The sequence below is a fragment of the Hyperoodon ampullatus genome (genome assembly GCF_949752795.1).
Source record: "Hyperoodon ampullatus genome assembly, chromosome: 1".
Classification (NCBI taxonomy): Eukaryota; Metazoa; Chordata; class Mammalia; order Artiodactyla; family Ziphiidae; genus Hyperoodon; species Hyperoodon ampullatus.
The window spans coordinates 93,055,337-93,078,547 of NC_136914.1; the positions used below are offsets into that span (position 1 = coordinate 93,055,337).

The 23,211-nt window shown below is 33.2% G+C and overlaps 1 protein-coding gene across 1 annotated transcript in view; it reads right to left on the reverse strand.

Annotated features, from left to right (window-relative positions):
* Positions 1 to 15,724: 15,724 nt before the first annotated feature.
* The window catches only part of CHIC2 (cysteine rich hydrophobic domain 2), a gene marked incomplete at both ends in the record, with an annotated part of 47,663 nt that continues 40,176 nt past the window's right edge, over positions 15,725 to 23,211 (reverse strand). Inside the window, 3 exons of the mRNA XM_079709708.1 lie at positions 15,725 to 15,775; positions 18,994 to 19,053; positions 19,220 to 19,276. Of these exons, the coding sequence (XP_079565834.1) occupies positions 15,725 to 15,775; positions 18,994 to 19,053; positions 19,220 to 19,276 (168 nt within the window). The remainder of the gene's footprint in view (positions 15,776 to 18,993; positions 19,054 to 19,219; positions 19,277 to 23,211) is intronic.

Consider the following 23,211-nt stretch of genomic DNA (forward strand, 5'->3'; position numbering starts at 1 on the left):
ACATAATGGAACACAGATATTATACAAATAACTACACTTGGTAAATAAAGTTCAGTCATGAGAAACACTATAAAGGTTGACCAGTGTTATACTTACATAAAATGGAGATGTTGGAATGGTTATATTTTTAAAATTTTAAACCTTTATAAAAATGTTCAGAGAATCTGTTGTTAGAAGTTTAACATTCTGGGGACTTCCCTGGTGGTGCAGTAGTTAAGAATCCATCTGCCAATGCAGGGGACACAGGTTCGATCCCTGGTCTGGGAAGATCCCACATGCCACGGAGCAACAAAGCCCATGCGCCACAACTACTGAGCCTGCACTCTAGAGCCCATGAGCTACAACTACTGAGCCCGCATGCCACAACTACTGAAGCCCACGTGCCTAGAGCCCGTGCTCCACAACAAGAGAAGCCACCACAATGAGAAGCCTGCAAAACACATCAAAGAGTAGCCCCTCTCGCCGCAACTAGAGAAAGCCCGTGCACAGCAACGAAGACCCAATGCAGCCCAAAATAAATTATTAAAAAAAAAAGTTTAACATTCTGATCTATACTTTTTGAGTATGAAAAATACTAACTCAAAGTAAAAATCTAAAACATAAGAAAAATCTACTCACATAGAAAAGGAGCAGGCCAATAGGGTAGGTCGAAAATAGACCAAACTAAACTAAACTAGGGTCCACTAAATGCTTCAGAGTAACATAAAGGAGTGACTACTGGGTCAGAATGCATTTGAGAGTTGGGTTCAATATTACAATTCCTTAGGAAATAGTTTTTAAGCTTTAAGTTTATGATAGGCATTATGCTGAGTGATGAGAAGAGGAAAGCAGCCCCCTGGCACCTGGGAACCGGCTTGTTACTATCGGCTAGGTCTTGGTATTCTCTTGTTGAACATAAATTTAATCTCACAGAACATCAATATCAGGCAAGGTCACTCTGTGACCCTGATGAAATAAGACAAACAGGCAAGACCTCTTCATAATTTTGTCTAAGCACAGAAAAAAGCCAAGTCACAGTGCAAAGCACAAAATACCAAATATCCCCCCTTCCACCTAAAACTAGGTGACTGCTGCTTCTTTACCAATTACAGCTTTAACTTCCCTTCATTCTTCCCACCATCTAAACAAGATGCGTTAAGATACCCAATCATAAAATGATCCCACTTCCTGAGAGGATTCAATTCAGACCAAACTCTTGCTTCCTTGAACTCTTCCAAATCACCAAACACGAGCCCAAATCTTATAAGGCCTTTTCAGCACCCTCTGATTGTAACAGCTCCACCGATAGCCCATTGTGTGTGCTCTAGTTTCAACAATTAACCCAATTTTGTTCAACTCCTCGTGTTCCTGGTAATCTTAGGTTGGGTGGCATTGTCAATAGAATATATACATTACATTATTTAATCCTCACAGCCATTTCTTGAAACAGGTGCTATTATAAGTCTATTTTACAAATGAGAAAACAGAGGCACAAAACTGTTGAGTAATATTTCCAAGGTCAAATAGCCAGAAAGTGGCAGAGCCAGAATTACAGTCCAGGTTTGACTCCAGAGAGTCCTTGATAATGTCCCAGGTAATTATCCAGAATTGTCAGAAGGTTAGTCTTTCTGTTAAACAAACTGTTTTTCTACACCTTTATTCCTTCCATTTTACCTATTATTTGGTCTTATTGTTAAAATTGTGAGTTCTTCAATGAGAGATCTGATCGGGTCCAATCACCTTCTAAAAATCCTTCAATAGCTTCAGGTTAGAGTAAAAATTTCAGCATGGTACACATGCCCTTTCTCCCTTTTCTGGCCTTCTCTCTTGATGTTTTCCCATAATTCATTAAGTTAAGAGATAATTACTACATACCAGATAGTCTTTCCCTATTTTCCAGCCATGCAGAACGCATTTTTTAATGCAACTTATTTATATCCCTCTCTGCCTTTGCACCTGTCCATTTTCAACTGATCCTTCAAAATCACCATGACTATCTCCTCTGAGGATTTCATTGACCTTCTCACCCAATACAAAATTTATTGCTTCTTTGTAGCCCAACCATACCACATAGTTCCCTTGATTATTGGCACATATTATATATACCACGTTACATGTTTATTCCTCCAGCCTAAACTCTTCAGAAGTAGAGTGATATTATTTCCCTTGATAGCCTTTGCAATTGGCATAATGCCGGGGAATAGGCCAAGTTTAACATATTCTTTACACCCTTCCCTAATCAAACCAATTTAGAGTATGGCACTATTAAGGAGAACAAGTCAAATGTCTCCAATTTCATTAGTAACATATGTTTAGCTCTGTTACCTGGTACTAAAGAAATCTACATTAATGATTTAGTAATCTGCACATTACCCATGATGGTGGACAACTGGTATTCAGACTGTTTTCCTAGATCTATTGTGGATTGGAAGATATTAACTGGATTATTTTTCTCACCCAGGAACAGAAGTTCAACAGGTCTTTATGTTACAGCAGTGTTATCTCTTGGAACTAAACATATATTTTTTATAGAAGTTTTCATCTGCTATTCCAGGAGTAGCAGTTAACATGATTTGGGAACATAGTGCAGAAATAAATGTCTTTGATAACTAAAAGGAAAATAAATACTAACAAAAATAAAACCAAAAAGACTCACCACAGAACGGTCACTTTGTGGAAGCTAACTGAAGAGAATAGAAACCAGCTATCACTGTCTTTTGTACCTTCTGAATTTTGAATTGATGCAAAAAAATTGATAAAAGTATTCTTTAAAGCTAAAGTTGTAATTGTTGAAAGTAATGAAAATAAAGTCATATAGCTAGTATGAAATAATTAAGAGGCAACTTATTTATCTACTTAAATGTGATGGACAATCCTATGAAGAAAAGTGTATTAACAGGGCAGCTTTTAAACGTAGATTTTAAAAGTTGAGGTGGATTCCTTTTTGTTGAAGGATTACCATCATCTATTTTAAAATTGTAAAGAATAAAATTGGGGTCAAAACATATGCTTAAAGTGGCACTAAAATGACAATAAATTTTAAAAATTTGTTTTCCCCTTTTGTTTTTAAGAGATATCTTTGAAATGCCATTTTGTGAGTAAACAGATTTGCTATAATAGTAAATTCTATCTTGTTTGAAATATATTTGACATTCTCTTTATTTCTACAGTATTTGTTTTAAAAACTTATTACATCTAGCAGTTTCAAAAAGTTCAAAGTCTTAAACACTCTCTTGTGAAGAAAGCAAAATAAACTTTTTGTAAAAAATAAAAATAGAACTCAAATTTTGAAATCTAAGCATTATTTCAAGGCAGAACTAGCACTGACTTTCTATCTCTGGCCAATACTTTGAATTATTTAAAAGCAAACATCATTTTTCTTTTATTCCTTTTGTTTTAAGCTATTTAAATATTATCCCAAAAGCATACTTAAAACAAATTTTAACATACCATTTAAGAATCTAGGTTTCAACATTGCTAACTCCTGTACTTCATCTTCTTATTTAATTAAAAACATTCTCCAGTTGATTTTGAATGGTTTAATAAATTTCTTTGTGATCCTGATACAAATTCATTTCAAGAATGCAATTTTGATGAGTAAATCAGGATAGTTCAATGGGGAAACAAAGGAGATAATCAAGAAATTGTTCATAGTTACACTTTCATGTTTGAAAATGTGGCATTTAAGAATCATAGCACATTTGAAGCATAGTTATAGGGACCCCATACTGCTAGAAGAATACAGTGTAAGAAAGGTAGCTGTCAAGAGTTCAGTAATCCTGCAATATCAATATTCTTCACTAATGGCTGCTTCCTTGAGAACTCCAAAACTACGTAAGTTTCTGCGAGTGCTCCAAACATTCAATAAATGAAAAAACACATTCATAAAAGTAGTAAACATTTTGTGATTTTTAAAGTATATTTTACAGTTTTCCTTTATCAAAAATATATCTAAAGCTAATTTTTTTTAAGCTGCTAAAAATTTCAAACTGCGCAAGAACACGTTCTTAAATGAGAAGATTCTGGCCGAAGGGCTTTCAGTCATTTAAAAATCTTAGACATTGTAACTTCCTGCAGTGGAACAGTTAACACACTTTAAATTCATGATACACTACTTTACTCTCAGAAAATAATCTTCTTCAATCATGGCCTAAAGCCATAATGTCATTATTATTGATGCCAATAACTAAAAATAGGCCTTTCCTGTCGTTTTTTCAGGCACCTGCTTGTCAATTACTCTCAACTGGCAGCCTGCTGGACAGACAGCTCCCTTGAGCACAGTTCTTAGTTCCAACATTTCAATTCATTACACAGTTAGCCACCATTTCCTCTGTAACCCTTTCAGATTCTTTGTAATTTCACACTTGCCCAAAGCATAAATTTCCCGAAAACATATTTGAAAGAATGGCAACTGGAGTTGAACTCTATCCTATCTAGTGAAAGTTCATCATCAAATATTACATTTTCATATTGTCATTCACTATCAAGAGAGTTGATTTCTATTCATGTGGATGCAGAACTAGAATGGCAAGTCTGTGGAGACCTGGTTTACTACATAGCTGAGCAATGATGCTCAGAGTACCCTTCATTATCCCAAAGACGCATTTATTACATAAGGGAACATTACACAGAGCTTACGTGCATAGATCCATAGATAACGTAAAGTATGGCTCACTGAAATTAATGTTACTACACATTACAGTTAGCTTACACTTTAAAATAAAAAGGGAAATTAATGGTAAGGAAACAGAATATAGTTAACATTACACTATTCACCATTTGCTTGGAAAATGCAATGAGAACACACATGCACACAAATCGGTATTTGTAGACCTGCCTTTGTAATTTAAAATGTTAATGAAATGTAAATTTTTTCTGTGCAAAACTCATGAATGTTCACCTCTAGGCTGCATTGTGTCCAACCTTGCTGGAGTCCTTTTTACATTTTATTAGTACCAAAAGTCCCTCATTGTCCATTTCTCTTCTATCTCACCACCACCAAGGAAAATACTTCTGACAATCACAAATAGAATGGTGGCAGTAAAACATAAAATAATTTTAACTTAGAAAACAACACACCCCTTGCATTTTTTTGTAAGGAAATCAAGTTTTTGGGTTCCAAGCTATTCATCATGAAGAGAATGTGTTTAATCTGATGTGAAGTTGGCTACCCAGCAGTCTAGTCAGGCTGTAGAATGTTTAACTCAGGGTCTGGTAGGCTGCCAGCCAGCCATTCTAAATGTTTTCACACGGACCAGCTATAAATAATTAAATGTTTAAGTCACAGTTCTCAGGTTGGACAGTAGATAGAGCTAGAATTTCACCACTTAGCGAGATAAGCAATTTTGGGTTGATTCTCTTCAACAATTTGCCTTTAGGAGCTCTAGGCATAGGTGATAGTCTTTCAGTTGCAAAGAATCAATTTTGATAACTTTCTGGATTTCAAATGACAGCTTTTAGGATTTTTCTAAAATTGCTAAGTTTGCAAAAAGGAAGATTCTAGTTATAGTATTTAATGCAGGAAAGACTCCCCCCTCCCCACCCACATAAGCTCTGTCACTAACAATCTGTGAGCACAGATAAATGACAAACTCCTTAGGTCATTATAAGGTTAGAATGGGGAAGAACGATGTCATCATAATTGAGAAAAATCTTTCAAAATATACACGTTCTACTTTCCTCCCAATTCTAATGGGGGTGGTAGGGGGTGGGACAGTACAGACAAGTGTATTTGAAAAAAACAAAACAAAAGAACTCCCCAGTTGATTCCAAGGCACATCCTCATTGGGTAACACTGGGGTTTCTTCCAGCTCTGAGATTCTATCTTTTTAAAAATGGATGTGGTCTCTATGGCTAAAGAGCAAGACCCTGTGCTAACAGAACTGGAAGATAGTGCTTTCCTGCACACATACTTTCTGCAAGGCTCTCCTAGTGCAGGTTAATTGTCGATGGGTTTGATAGTATTTAAACACACACCATGTATTTATAGATCATCTAGCTCATCTTTGCTCTAAACAGTAGATAGAAGAAATATTGGTCAATCTGGGCAGAATGGTTGACTTCTTACACTACATTCTTTTACAAAAATACCTTCCAGCAGGTATAGAATGTTATAAACAGAAAACTAAGAAGAGCTGGTTTTTCAGACTTCATAAATCTTAGAATGCCTCTGGTAAACTTTACCTATCTTTGGAAAATAGCTTCATTAGTTTTTGTTACATGTTTGATGCTCAGAGTAAAACTGTATTGCTTATGCTTTATGTACACAAACAGGTTTGCCTACCTCTTCAGGTCAGTCTTTCCAAGCATAAGTTTGAAGAAATTTAAGTCAGTTTCAATAGATTAAATTCCAATTTGGAAAAAAAAAAAAAGCTCTCAATATATAGTACAGAAATATTTGTGTTACTTGTCTCATTACCTTTTACCTATAATACAATTCTTAAATTTAAGATTATACCATGGAACAATGGTATCATGAATATAGAAATTGACAAAAACAGCCAAAAATACCAGGTTGAAAATATAAATTCATCCCTATATTTTTCAACTTTAGTCTTTAAGCTGTAGTTAATTTTAAAAGCTTTAAAAAAGTTACAGGGAAGGGCTTCCCTGGTGGCCCAGTGGTTGAGAGTCCGCCTGCCGATGCAGGGGACACGGGTTCATGCCCCGGTCTGGGAAGATCCCACATGCCGCGGAGCAGCTAGGCCCGTGGGCCATGGCCGCTAAGTCTGCGCGTCCGGAGCCTGTGCTCCGCAATGGGAGAGGCCACAACAGTGAGGCCCGCGTACTGCAAAAGAAAAAAAAAAAAAGTTACAGGGAAAAAACCCCCAGAAGTACAGTATACGAAGATTTTGGGATATATGACAAAAATTCTTACATTTAGTCTGAAAACTGGGATTTTAACCACGAAGCACAGTAGCTGACAAGTATCTTTTGGAGAAAAAAACCTACTGAGGAGACACTATAAATATAGGAATTAAAGATTTCCTTTTCAGAGGTTTTTATAAATTTCTTATTTCCCACTGGTAGCAGAATGCCTCTGCAATTTATGCTTTTTGACCAGATCATACAACATTAAAGGACTGATAATTTAGACTTTTATTTTGCTGAAGTAATTAATAAATTATTTTGACAGAAACAAGTCATTTTTCACCTCTAAATAATGCAGGCTTGTTCTTTTAACACTTGAGATGCTTTCCTTGTGATCAATTCTTAATTTCTTCAGACTTGTGTAGCAATTTTTTTCATAGTTTCTAATATATTGACATTTCTAATTGAAAATGTCTAAAAATTCTTCAGGTTATATCCGTGCAGTATTTGCGCTTTGATTAAAAGACCAACAGAACAAAACCATATGGGTTAACAGCAGACTGTTTGAACAATGTAAACCACTAAAAGGTATGACTGTGCCACAAAGGTATTCTTTGGCACCTTCAGATACTACACTGTAAGTAAATCACTGATTCAAGACATTGTCAAGTTGGATTCTCCTTCCATTCACAGCAGAACATTTGAGTTTTTTAAGAAGACGGTCTTTGGAGTCTAGAATATGATACAAAGTAAGAAGCATATAACTAAAACCTTAAATTTAATCTAGTTAACATCCTTCTCACCTAGAGACATACCAGCAATACTTAAACATGGTAGTCCTCACAATCATCGATAAGGCTTCCTTTAAAGGATAACTTAAGGTCATAATGTATAGGAAGTCTAGCCTCAGTCATGCTCTAGGAAGGACTCAAAAAGAGATGTGGGGGTGAGACAAAATAATCTCTTTGCCACTTCAGAAGAGTTTCTCACTTTTTAAATGGCCCTATATTAGTCAATGAGGTAATCTATGGTATGCCAGCTTGGGCTCCAAAAAGTGGGTGGTCTTTGCAGAGGGAGGTGCTCACTCACTCTACCTATGGCCGGAGCCAGTTCCTGCAGCTGGACCAAAGGCAGCCCACAGACTACACTCAGCACATTTCTTCATTTCTCACTTGAGTGCCCTTCTTTAGTTCCCTTTCAACTGCCCACTTTATATCGGCTTCATTACACCACCGTTCCATTTGTAATGTAAATTGGGAAACTCGGGGAAGTTTTTCTTTTGGCCTTGTCTATGGAAGAATACGGAGAGGTATTCAAAACGTATTAACACAAATCAATGGCACCAATAAAAGCAAAATCTCCTTAGCAACATAATCTTGATTGCAAAAGGAGAACTGAGAGCATTTAGCAGAACAGTGGCCCACATGGAATACGCATTTGTCTGGAAGAATCCAGCACAAAGCCTAAAAGAGAGATTTTGAAAAAATCCAAAATTAACTCACAGGGAACAGTTACTCTTTTTTTCAAAAGTACACAATTGGCTACATTAAATCTATCATGTGCTTTTGGCTCAGCAACATTGTATCACACCACTTTGCAAACTGAAATTACAACACCATGCATGCTTCACATGAGTTACAGGGTGTTTTTTGTTTGTTTTGTTTTTTGGACTTTTTTTTTTCCTTCGTTGATTTCTTTAGTAAAGCAAACAAAAAAGTCTCAAGAAATATTCATCTCACACACAATGTAAAGAAAACTGAATGGCTATCTAACAATATCTAAGACTGTAGGTACAAAAGGTTGGGCTATCTTTTGGGCTTTCTGTGATGGATTCTAAGATAGTAACTAATGCAAGCAGTAATGGCATTTTTGCTTAGGTCTCCACCTGTGAAAAGGGAAACTTCATTTACTTCTGAGAATTCTTGCATTTTTCTTGTCAGGATGAAAAGAAAAATAAGTAAAAGAATAAAAACTCAGAAAATAAGAAATCAATTATTTTAAAACTACAATATTGAGATGATTCAAGGAAACATAAAAATAATCCACAAACACAAAATTTCCCTTAGTTTTTAAATGTTTCAAATAGACTCAACTGTCATTTTGCATTTTAACTATAACAATCCAGGTGATGGAGTTTTAAAAGTATCTCTATTGCCTACTGCAGAAATGTCGTAGTGTTAAAAGCATCTCTACTGCCTACTGCAGAAATGTCTTAGTGAATTTCTGAGTTATAATGTCTTAGTTATAATTACTTTATCTTAGAATTGTGTGTGTATATATGCACACACATACACTTTTTCCCATATATATGGAACTGTTCTTTTGTTAAGGTCTGCACTGGAACCTGGGTCAATCAAGTAACATGAAAAAAAATAAAAGTCTGTATGACAAATAGTCACTTGATACAATGCAACAGATAAACTTTAGCTAAATGCTAAATGTGTATATTTACAGAAATAGTGATTAGAATTATCTGCTTCCCCCTAAAAACTGAAAAACCAATGCTAAACCTTAATAGCTGTATTGGCTTTAAAAATTTAGGGACAACTTAAATAAGATCTTTGGAGGAAAAAAAGGTAATATGTAAGTTGTATTTTTTCCTCTTCTTTGTTTCAACTCTAAAGCAAGTTCATGAACACAATAATATAAAATTTTCTTTAATAAGTTTATTGCTCATAGTTCCTAAACTCATATTCATAATGTCAAATATTTTATTCCCAGATATTTGTAAAGGTCATGTCTACAGAAGAAATATGTGTATGTATATTCATTCACATGGTCATTTCAACAGACATTATTAAGTTTGGTCAATTTCTTTTAAAGTGATTTGATCTCTAAATTCCAGACTCCCTTTTCCAACTTCACCTAAATTGGCTTAAAATTTTATTTGACATATTATAGTCTTTAGAGACCAAATGCTGTGAATTAGCCCATATTTCAGTTTTGAGCATGTAATCATGTGTTGAAGTCATGTGTTACAACAGACTCACTTAAGAACAATAAAAACTCAACTAGGTGAAGCAAGCAAGCAAAGTAAAAGTTAAAAACAAAACAAAACAAAAAATCCTCTAGCTCAAATTAGGTCTCCATTTGTTTACTAGAAAAACCACGTCAGTGAAGGCTTAATTTTGCAAGACTAAATATACTGCAACCTACACTGGAACAAAAACTAAGCCACCTTAAATACAGATTTCCTCACAATTATAAAAGCCAACAAATGTTTATCTAACAAAAAGAAAAATCTCATCTTAACATAAACAGATGATATTCGTTTGACAATGGCTTTAATTTCTCAATAATGAAAGAAAAATATAATACACACCTTTAAAATTCAACTGCATATTTTACCAAAATTGTATTCATTTTATTTTAATGTTACTAGACTTAGCTGAATGTAATTAGAATTACCTGAAAGCATAATTAATAGGGACCTCTTGGGTCTGCATAACTGCTCACCCATCAACAATTTCTGATGAATTATTGATATTTTATTTGTAAACTATTCCATGCTCATCAAGGACATAGGAAGAAATTCCTAAAATCCTTTATTTGGTACTTTTTAAAATTGTTTGTCACACTTAAATTACAAAAAATAAATAGAAGAATACTGTATTCAAGGTAGCCTCCTATATTCTCAAAGGACATTATATAGCAGAGGAAAACTCTATCTAGAACAATATTTTTCTCTTTAAAAATAATTTCCATTGTAATACATAAAGAAAGCTGTGTGCAGTTCTTGGCCGTTGCATAACTTTCCCCTTTGTAAACCAAACTGTAGGATAACAATGCAGTTATTTCTCTCCAACAGTAGATTTCAGCATATTGCTTTCCAAATCATGTCTACCTTGCTTTCCACTGCCAGTTTTACAAAGTTTATTAACTCTTCCGAGAGGTCAAAATGTCACTAGCTCTAACAAATGTAAAAAGAAAGAGACTTTAAAAGGCTTCGATAACTTCAGTTAAAACAAACTCCTGTTTATGAAGACTTCATGGTAATGCAATGAGATTGTAGTAATTACCTAGTTAAACAAGCTGCTATTGGAAGAAAAGGAAGAGGAGGTGGTCTTTTATTTAGTACAAAAGGTTTCTTGAGGAACTAGAATGTGCTTTTCTTCTAGAACATTTTAAATCGATATGGCATTTATATTGAGAAGAACTGGAACCAGTTTTACTAAATTAAGAACCAGTAGGAAAAATAATGAGAGAAAAATCTGCAGTTTGAGGGTACATCACGGTCCAGTAGAGGAAAGCAGCCAAAACACCAACCTGTTACTTATCTTCTCTTGAAGGCTGGTTGACATTATGGTTCTTTAAAAAAAAAAGGAATAGATAGCTTATCTGCCAAAATTAAGTATTACCTGGTATAGTTAGTTCACTGAAATATTTCTGAGATTTCATGAGGAGAAAAAAGCAGTCAATTCTCAAATTCAGAGCACCATGTTTATGAAGTAAAGGAAATGTTAAAAAACAAACCAAAAGAAAGGCGTAATTTTACTTTAATATTGGAGGTGTAACTATATTTTAAAAGGTCTTATTAGAAACTTTTCTCAAGTATTATATTTAATGTTTACCTGACTTTTAAACAAGCAAAGCATTACTGTAAGTATATACAGGAAGTACTCACTCTCTTTAATTTTAAAAGCAAAATTTGATAATAACTCGTTTCTGCTGATATTGTAAATAAGTCAGAAAAGCTACTCAGTCATTACTATTAAACATCTAGCTACTTACTTCTATATATGACTTAATAACAGCAAAATAAATGATTAAAAAATATGAGGTAGTCATAGTATCTTCCTTTTGTGGAAATGAAAAGCAAAGATGCCAAGTAACTTGATGATCTTGCAAAACATCAGAAATCAATTCAAAATCAGAATCAGCAATCTGAATTTCTGTTTTCATTACTTGTCTATTAAGGCTACAAACAACCTCTGTTGTTTTGATTTACCATGGGGAGGTGGCAGGGGTAGGGGGGCTATTGCTCCCTCTAACAGAAACAAGTACACAAAATTATGACTAATAATGTAAACAATATTTAAGTTTCTCTTAAATTACTATCTAAAAATCTTTGTAAAAGTATAGAAGACGGTAACTCAAGATTTAAAGACAAATCTCCTTCAAATCTCAACTTATATAAAAGGTATGATCCTAAAAACAACATAAAGTTGGCTATTATATCCATGGAAAATTAAGAGTTGTTTTATTTATTTTAAAAAGGGTATTTATTTAAACACAAACTATTATGGGATAACCAACAGTTTGGTTTGGGATTGGTCTTGAGCCTATTCTTTCCACCCTAATACTAACATAAATCAGCTTTCTTCAGAAACAGTGGTTTGAGAAGCCCCATATGCAACCATTCTATTACTCCCTTCCTGCAAAGTCCAGACTGATAGGGTCTATTGAAAGGGAAAACACCAATTGTACCACTGCACCAATTGGAAATTTAAGTTAAAAAATTCCCTTTTAAAAATGCAAGTACCACTTTAGCAGAATTCAGTGTGTCAGCCATTCATCACTTAATGTGACTGATTCACTTTAACTGGCTTTCTAAACACCTAGCTAAGAGTGCCAAAAAATTAACATTCTTACTGGGAGCTTTGGGGAAGGAAGATAGAAAGGCAATTCTGAACTATGTCCACGCCTGGGTGAAGACTCTGGACATCAGGAGGGCAGCAAAAGGACCCACAGTACTTCAGTGGGATAGGAGAAGGAAATAGAGTCCAGGACTAGATGCTGGAATTCAGTCGAAGACAGTTTCAAACACAAGGTACTTTTGATTTAGTACTACTGACCAAGAGCTGAACCAAAGCAAATATTTACAGTGAAACATCAGGCAAGCAGCTAATGGTTATAACTGTGAAGCAAATACCATAAAAGTTGAAACAGTCTATATACAAAATATTAAACCAGTGTAGTTTGAACTCATGTAACTATGGATCCAACTATACATGTTACTATTTAATATCATTTTTTATAACCAAGATTGATATGGAATGCTGTCAAGATTTTATATATGGTTAGCCTGTGTCTATTAACATAAAGAAGCAATCAGAAGCTCTCTACATACAACACTGAAAATACAACCATGGAGAAAGTTGTTACAAAACTAGTTTCTCTAGTAAGAAAAGGATATCATTGTTTACTAGTATTCAAGGTTGAACACTTGTTGATTTTAGGCTAAAATTACATGTTTATATTTTAAATGGATGAAACCTAGTCATTAAAAAGTCTTAAAAAAGCATCTGATGACCATTTGATATAGGTGAAGTTGTGAGAGAAGGGCATATCTACCTGAAAAGCTAAATGTGTCACTTCAGTTTTACTGTAGTCATTAGGTTTTGGAGTACATATTTTAACCCAGGTATATAAAAGTCATGTACTAAAATATAATAAAATTTGCAAAGTACATTATTTGATAAAGGAATGTTTCTACAAAGGGATACTGGACTAATTGTAAAATGCCAGTAATATATGAACAAAGATCATAAGTATAATCTAAACATTAGATTTTCTGCTAATACCTTTCCTTGGCCAGTTTTACAGGTACTATGGTTCATGTCTCACAAACTTTAAGTCAGAAAACAGAAACTAAAGATCATCATTTAAAACACTTTCTTTGGACTAATGTTCATATAACACAGGCATCTCTGACATTCCTAATTTCCAGTAACATGGGCACTTAAATTCATGATTCAAGAAAGGGTAAACCAGAGGGCTTACACTGAGGGGTACTAATGAAAACCCAAGCGTGAAAATCTAACTCCTCAAAGCATCACTGGCTTATGGTAATGCCACATACTAAGCATTCACAGCTCTTTTCTATATATTCATTAGAAATATAAGAGTGCCCATTTCTAGGGAATCTTTAAGCAACTGACATGTTGATACTTCTCAATAAAATTAGGAAAGTTTTTAAAAATCCTATACTTAATATTATCAAGTATGAAAACTACCTTACTGTTAACAATATTCTTATGGGAATATAATAATGTCAAAATTATAATATATAGAAGAATAATAGGAGAAAAAAATATGCCTAAATAGGTATAGTTCTTCCTATAAAGCTGATTAATATGGTGCTTTACAAATTTACAAAATTTTAGATTTGGAAAACTGTGTTGCATAGTCTACACAGTCATCATATTTTTCTGTTCTTTCGGAATCCTGAGGCAGAATTAGCATTCTCCATTCAATAATCTGTCACAGGGAAACCACAGAGGAATACTAGAGTTTCCGAACAGCATTACCTTTTAATTTGCACTACTTTAAGGTGATAGGACACATCGAAGACACAAGGTAAATAAAGTGAGAAGTGTATGAATCCTTTGTACTTTGAGCTTTTCATAGGAAAAGTGTTTTATAAATTCAAGTTGGTGTTTTTGGAGGCAAAGAAAACAAATAAATCTCAGACCAAAAAAAAAATCCTAGTTTTTAAGACAGTTCCTAATGTCCAATATAGGATATAAGATACTGGCATTCAACTATCCAAATTTACATAGAATAGTAGTACTTTGGAGAAATATAAATAAATACTTTTTAAAAATACAGGTATATAAATTAATGAAACTGGTATTTAAAAGATTTAATACAAGGAAAAAAAAGTATTATATAGTGGTACCAATTCTTAATACAAATTAAGCATAGTTTATATAATTTCAAAAGTTATTCACATTATTGCTCGATACCACAGTTGTACGGAACAAGTTCTTGACACACACAAAACTTGTATAATTTCAGGTTTATAAAAACAAAAATTTATACATAGGCCATTCAGAAATTTAGAAAGTTTTAAAATGCATGGAGATATGTACAACCAAAAGGAGAAAAAAATGTATGTCTGTACATATTTGAAAGAAACAAAGTGATCTGACTCAAACTTGTATGTCACACTCTCAATCAAAAAAGTATACATAACTGGACTGAAAGCAAACTAGTGGACTAAAACAGTACTAAATATGCCCTTCATTTCTTAGTAATAATCTGTTTTAAATATTAATGGGGTATTAAACACCAGCTTACTTTAATTCTACAACTTTTGCTTTCTTTCAAAAACTTTTCAGAAACACATATCCATTCTACAATTGTGTTAGACTGGGACAAATATTTTCCTTAGAAATTTTTTAAAGGAGTATTTCTATACTTTTGTATACAAGATTTGATAAACAATAAAAAATAATCCAAATAAGGCCATTATTAATATCATCTTGATCAAAAATATACAGATTGTAATGCTACTATATTTTGTGATCCTGAGCTCTAGTAACCATTAGATGCATGCATACCATTCAGGGATTTGTCTATTCTAATGAAAATAATTTAATCCTGCCTTACTACTTTTGAAGACAGAAATACCTTCAAAACTTTTTGATACGTCTTCATAATGTTACAGATATTTCTGCTGTAAACAGAGCATTAGGAATTGTATGAGAAAATATGTTAGGGTTCAAAAAGCTATGAAAGAAAATTTACTATTTTAAAATAATGACAATAAATTTAAAAAGCAAGAAAAATAATACAAAGAGGGTACTTGCTAGAACAGATAAGTAGAGTCTTACAAAGCTCTTTTTCTATATTAAGGAATTAATAAATAAAGGACTGTGTGTACCTTGGTGGTAAAATAAAAAAGGCTGGCCACTTTTTATGCTAAGTTCAAATGTATTTTTTTGATAATACAAAAAAGTAATCCTTGAAAATCAGAATACATAACATAAAAGAGCACAATAACTTAAGTATTAAACATCTGTATGAAATAACTGTTGCAAAGTCTGACAAAAATGCACACTTAGAACATGCGGCTATTTAAAAAAACAAAAACGGAAAAAACACCACACGATTCTGTAGAACCAATGTTATGTCACCACCAGGAGAGCACCAAGCAAGGCACCATTGGAAAGACAACATACTTGGAAAGTCTCTATAAATAAAGTAAATGCTAATCTGGTCGAAAAATCGGTGTCTTTGGTAAAAATTCTATGAGGATGACCTGTAGAAGGAGAAAAAAAAGTTTTAAAAAGATTTAAAAAAATTTTTATCTTAAAAAAACTTCAGTTATATTCCATCACTTAAAATGATTTTGATAGTGCCTCTGATAGACAGAAGGAGAGTACATGCATGAATGAATGAGAAAAGGAAGCTAGCATTTACTGAGAACTAACTACACACCAAGTGTTTCACACCATATGGATCTATTTAATCCCAACAATTTTCTGTGAGGCAAGTATTGTCATACTCATTTTATAGATGAGAAAACTGATGATCCGAGAAGTGTAACACCATGGATTGTGGAGTCAGTATTTGAACAAAGGACTGTCTTAACTCCAAAGCCTTGCCCTTTCTACTGCCCTATGGTGGCTGTAGCTGACCCAATATTCACTTCCTCGGGCTTCCTCCCTTTTACCTAGAGTTGTTCTCATTTTATTGTACCAGGATATGTGATCTCTAGAAAAAGAGTTGGTCCTCTTTCTCTTAATTTTTTTAAAAGTCTTTTCTTTTTAGGTTAGCAAAATTAAAGGTTAAAATTTGTTCCAAAAGACTTTTTACAAGAAAACTAAAGGAAAATCAACAAATACAAAACACAGTAACACAGAAAGACACAAGTTGACCAGAGCTGATTTTTATTCTAAACTTGGAACTGTCTTAAATTACAATCAATTCTTCCTCTTGTTCCAACTCTATATGGAATAGATGCTAAACAAAAAATTATTTGAACAGTTTCCAAGTTTGATGAACTCCTCATTCTTTTTCAGAAACTGTGTCTTGATATGACCTCCAGGTTTGGATACTCTTCTACATTTAGCCACCTGGGCCAGAAACCTTCATTTTCACTCTTCAGTTCTGGCTTTTGATCTGTCTCAATAAGGAAGGTATTTCTATACGTGGCTCCAAAATATTCCTCTCCTAGTTGACTTATCCTTTGGTGCCCCCTGGGTCACTCTCCTGACTTGTTATTTGCCTACAAAATGTTTATTAGCTTCCTATCCAGCTTCTTTATTTGAGCTAGATTCCTCTGTTTCTCAGTTTCCTCATCTATGAAATAAAGGGATTGGAGAGATGACAAGATTCTTTGTAGCTCTAAAATTTGATGATTAAATTACATTTTACAGTATATACTACATAATGAATAATAAAAGCTATCTTTGACTATACTTGAATTATTACTAGTTTTTAAAGAATATATCTTACAAACTTTTCCCTTCAGAAACCACACATAAAAATTAACCACTTGTCTCATTTCTTCTAGATCATACTGCTCTGCCATATCTGAATTAAAAAAAGTTGGTATTTTTCATAGATTTACTCCAATATTCAAAATATAATCGAGGAGAATTACTTCCCTTTAACTAACAAATGAAATTTCTGTAAGTTAAATAAAATCTGAGGTCAAATAGATATACATGGTAGATTACTGTTTTAACCTTTCAAAACTATTTTTAGGGGGTTTTTAAAATTATGTTTTTCCCCCATTCAACTATCACAAACATATACATATACATACACACACACACTCTCTCTCTCCAAGAAAACTTAGAAAAATACATTTTTTAAGCAATTTCTATTGTTTTTTAAATGACTCTTCTTAGTAGAAGTGTTTATCTAAAAATTTATGATAATTAAAGGAAACTATTTTACAAACACAGCACATAAGTTCAGAATGTTTTGGAAGGTTAAATTAAATTATTTTATTTTAAGTAATAATAGAACATCATAAAAATAAACATGAATATAATATGCATATTTTATGAATGAATGACATTCTTATAGTTCTATCTGGATATAATAGTATTGGGAATAACTTTTATGTTTTGCTTTCCAAAGTAAATTTAGAAATGTGCAAAATAAATAAACAAATAAATAAAAAGCTCCACTTTAAGCTTAGTGTTTGGGTTTATAAATATAGCAAATATTTTTTTCACAAAATCCTTTAAATCTCTTACATATCCATCCCTCCTCACAAAATACATAAACTCTCTCACCATCTATGATGAAAATATAAGACTAGCATATTCATAGGTCAATCTCAAAACAAGTTATTTGAATGTGCTTTTATTATTATAAAGAAGTATCAAGTGCCTTTTTATCATCATAAATTAACATGCTTAATATAATAGATAATGATAAAATCTACATTATTTGGTTCACTGAATAGAGATATTCTATGAAAGAAGAGACATTTTAAAGATATCTTTTATGTTCAAGGCTAGAAATGGGACTTGATTGTGTGCTAATGAAAGAAGGAGAAAATGCTACAGAGAAAAAAATTTTATGACAATTTCCAACTATTTCCAGTATCTAAGCACTGTTTTCATCAATCTTTTATACATACACACACACACACACACACACATACACATACACAAACACAAAACCTATGATGTCTATAATGTTTCAAAGAATAGACAAAATCTGTCAGAATGATGTGTCAGGTACTTAACTCTTTCTCAGATCTTTTTATTTTTGTATATTACCTTTCCATATTTAAAATAAAACACCCAAGCTCGAGGGAGAATAAATAAAGATTCATAATTTTCTATAGTATTCTGAACTTTTCAGAAGGAGAAAAACTGTTCAAGTAAATCAAGTAGTCAGTAAATTAAATCCCATTCTAAGCTCTAAAATTCATTGTATATACATGCCCATTAGACATCCTTTAAAGAATAAACACAGGATGAGCAACATCTCATCTCTTGTTTACTTTTAAGATAATTTTTACAAAATAATATTCCAATAACACTTTAAAAGACTCTTTAAAGGCCACTGAGGTATGGGCAGTTAAAATCTATAAAGGCTAAAGGTTTCTTAAGCTCCAGCGGCTTGACTGAAAGGTTTTCTTCCATACTTGGAAACCTGATTAGCATTATATAAAAAAGCCATATCTGACTTGCTGCGTAACCAAAGTTGTGGTTATTCTTTATACAGCATCTAAAATTTCACACTCCATCAACACATGTTCAGCCTATTTTATCTTGGCAATTAATTTATTATTTTTCAGAACACAGTGAAGCGTTGTTTTCAAGTCATTCATAACTTTATAAATCAGTCTTGCACATGAAACCATGCATCTGTGAACCGTAGAAAATCCTTGCGCTCAGGAGATTAAGCTCCTGACACCTTTGCTGATTAATAATCATGGAAAGAATAAGATCAGAAGCAAAATAAATGATCATTTAATAGAGAAACTCACAAAACAGCCCTTTAACTTACATATTCCATCATGTTATTCGTTTCACATTTCCTTTTGCTCAGTCTCCAGTGCAAGCACAGCTAGACAAGAAGGAGAGTAAAAGAAGAAAAATGAGCTCTATTTTATTGCAGCACACAGGCTAACCCATTTGTCCACCTTTCATATTTTTAGTTCAACAAAAGCATCTGTTTCCATACTGTGCGATTCAGATCCCAACGGTACGAAGCTGCTCCCTGTGGTACTCACCTTGTGGTATAACCTATTGTTTTCCCATTCTAATAACTTCTCAATCGATCTTCGTGTCTGGAAGACAAATGAGAAAAAAGTTTACTCTTGACTGGTTTTAGAAAAACTTTGTTTTGCAGCTGCTTTTTGTGTGAAAAGGAAAGAGGTATAAGACAGTGACAGAGTATAGGGTGGTCTATAACACTATCAATATGCAAGCATTAAATTGTAGCCTGAACAGAAATAGTATTCTATTTTGATAAAGATATGGTTTTGTTTTTTGGCATTGTATTTTTTAACTGTTTCGAACTTGCTAGCCTCTGATTAAAACCATCAGTCTAAACAGCTAATGTTATCTACCAAATGACACAAATTTAAATCCCCATTTCTTTCAAAAATATTTTTGTAATACTTAAGTAGTAAAACAAGAATACCTTAACATATATATTTTAAAACAAAGGTTATTTACACATTAGTTAACGAAATGAAAAGGGCCTTTATAGTAAATTTAAAAAGGAAATAATTAAAAGTTAATAAAAAAATCAATTTGCTAACAAATCAAACTAATTTTTACCTCATACTTAAAAATAATGTCCAAATTTAAAAGCTAGTTTATTAGTCCACAGATAAAGATTTTCAAACACAGGCAAAACTGCATTTAAACCAATCATTTTTGTTGGTTTTCAAACAAAATTGTGGGGTTTTTTTGAAAATCAAACTCTTTATTCAATACTACTGTTAAAGGAATCAACTAAGAAATTTATATTTAAGATCACTTGATTTTTGCAATATATACTATGCAGCATGAAATGTTTCTTGCTTGGGAGGAATAAAGGGGAGGATAATTCATGGTGCCAGGTGTTAGGATGAGACTGACACAGCTGCAGGTGCAAACAGGACAGTGTTGCCACAAGAAGCAACTGCAACTTGCTGCAGCTGCAGCTTCCTTGCAAGGAAAGGAAAAAAGCATACAGCTCCATTAATGTGGCACAACTAAATAAGTACTAATCATCAAATATGAAAATCTTCATGTCAAACAAGGATGAGCTAGGTGAAAAACTGTTAGGATCAAGCTGGTTTTGAATACTTGAATGTTACATAATAAAATGTTTAATATTTATTTCAAGTACCTACTATAAGCTAGTTACCATATTACCTCTTAGCATGTTAAACATGCTAAAGACACACCACAGTCACAGAGGTGCCAATTATAATTCATAACTACTACTTACTGCCTTACATTTCTAAGCGTATGTCATAAAAATCAGAAAATCAACTAACTCCCTGGATAATAATATGCCAATGACTAATTTATTACATTACTTTTTTTGAACAGTTTTTTGGCAAGAATTTTAAAGGAAAAAAGTGCCCTTGTTAACAATGATCAGCAAACCTCACTTGTTTCTTTGTAAAGATAGCCTTTTAGAGGCAGCTCTCCTTTTAAATGAAAATAGGGCAGCAGTTATGGTCACACTTTTTGTTAATTTAGTTGCCAGTCAGCCCCAAATCAAAAGAAAATAAGGCTGCAGAGTGTAATTAACATTCAGTTCAGTCGTTTTGTCCCTTGTCTAGCCCCCAAGCTTTGTTAAAATTGCCATCTGAATGCTGAAGGCTGTAGGGAAATCGATTTGATTCTAATCGCACCATGAAAAGAACATGATCTAACTGCTTTCAGCCCTCCGTAAATCTGTACTAGGTCTTTAGCACAATGCAACTTCCAATTTAAAAAGCACTGAATGTCTCGTCAATGACTTTGTGAAGAAAAAAGAACAAGGAGCAGACATAAAAATTCCAATAGTTGTTTAAGCATTAAAGTTCATTTGCATCACAGCGAACCTGAAAAGGGCTGACCTCTCAAACCGCCTCTCAGGTCTATGAAGTTGTAGCCTTGACAAGCTCACATTGACAGAGCTCATTGACTCTGAAAGGCTACTCTATCAATGGTGAAAAATGGCAATAGGTTCTACTCTGAGCAGGCATCTGCCTGCCCACCCGCTGCTAAACCAATGGCAAAACCGATTCAAAACCTGAATCTACCTTGTAATCTTCCTTTCTAGGACCTTTTAATAATAGATTAAGATTACTATACAATTTGAGGTTTTACTTTTTACTGATGGTTTACAAGGGGGGCAGGGGGTATGAAAGAAGTAAGGTGGGGAGAACAAGCTTTCCAAGTCTCTTGTTTCATATTAATGTATAAAAATTAAAAGTTTAACATTACATTCTGCAAATATTCATTACTCACAGAAAAAAGTGTAGCTACCACAATCATCGTTTCATCACAAATTTAAACCCATACTATATTATAACAAGAACAAATCTCATTATGAATGGATCTCATGGTGTATGATACATACACACACACATAAATTTAGAAACTTAAATATTTACTTTAAATAAATCAATTACCAGTATTTGAATAAAAGGTAATTATAAAGTATGAACCTTAAATTCCAAAATATTTATGTAGGAATTCTGAATTTATCCTTTGCCTCTAATTGGAAGTTTAATGACAAGGTTTGATATAATAATTATATCTTACAATATTTAAGAATTCTAAACCAAACAAATGGTGGTACGCCATATTCTAAGTAAGCATCTAAATATAAAATATTTTTACACACTTGACAGTCTGGAGTAATAGCTGTGAATTAGCACCATCTAATCTTGCTATAAGACTTCTTTCCTGCTTGACAGGTGAAAAAAAAAGCACTTGCACGTGCAGCTTAATTAATCATTGCACTTGACATCTCAATGATTTACAGTGAGGAGCAGGTGAGAACATACAAAACCAGAAAGGAACCCTTCATCTGAGTGGAACATTTCTAGCACACTAAGGTGACAAGTATATAGATTGTAACAGTCATTAAAAAAAAAAAAAAAGAAAGAAAAGAAAGAAAGAAAAGAAACTGTGCCACAAATTATTTGTTAGTAACAACAAAAGCTCAAATTAAATGGGGGAAAAAAAGCTTTAACTACTGAGAATGTTTAATACTTTGTAATTATTTTAGTTAACAAAATCAAAATATATTTTCACAATTAAATACAATACCAATTTGGCAGATATTAAAAAAATATATGACACTTCAGCATTTATAAAAGCTATTTAAAGCCTTTAAACATGAAAAGAAAGTACCTTATTATTGCAGTAATCTAGAAATAAAAGTTAAGAGTTTATGTCCACAGGGTTGTCAGATAGCTATTTCTAATGAAATATAAGATTTAACATTGCCAAACTCTGTAATTACTACTGGACAAACTTAACCATATAAAAATCTGTCCTTGATTTTTAAAAGTTTGTATCGATCACCAAATTCAACATAAATTAAAGCAAACTAATATGCGTCAGAAAAAAACCAATATGTATAGGGTCTGTCAACATGAAGTACCAAAAAATAAAATCATCTTTCAGTATTCTAGGCCAGTGGATCTAAAAATAAGTCATCTTAATTTTCTTAAAAGAATTTGGTGCTTGTGAAAAGCACCAGATTGACAGTCATGGGAACTAAAAACCTTCTGTTTAACTGAAAGAACAGGGGAAAGGGCAGTGCAGGCTTCAGTGCAAGCTCCCTACAGTGGGCCTTAATCCTTTTCAGTGCTCACACCCTGGGGGCGAGAGGACAGGTTAGTGGTTCTTAACCAATGAATCCTCAGTCCTTCTGCATAAGATGATCAATAAGAAATCTAATTTTATCATGGATTCTTATCCTTAATTAAAAGCACCAAGACCATCAACTCATACCATGTAATCAAAACAAGTTTTTTATGAGAATAACATCATGTCAACCAACCTGGTTGGGAAAAGGACTGCTCCAAGCATCTGGACTCCTACCCATCTCCCTCATCAGAGCTCTCACTTTAACTTCTTTTTTTTTTTTACACATTTCCTCATTTCAGCACCTTGCTAATTATATTTTTCTCACTGGTGAACTAGTTCTAATATAGCTGTTCAGCAATGTTAAAGCAAAAAATAATAGAGGTTTAAAAACATCATTACAATTATAAATAGACTT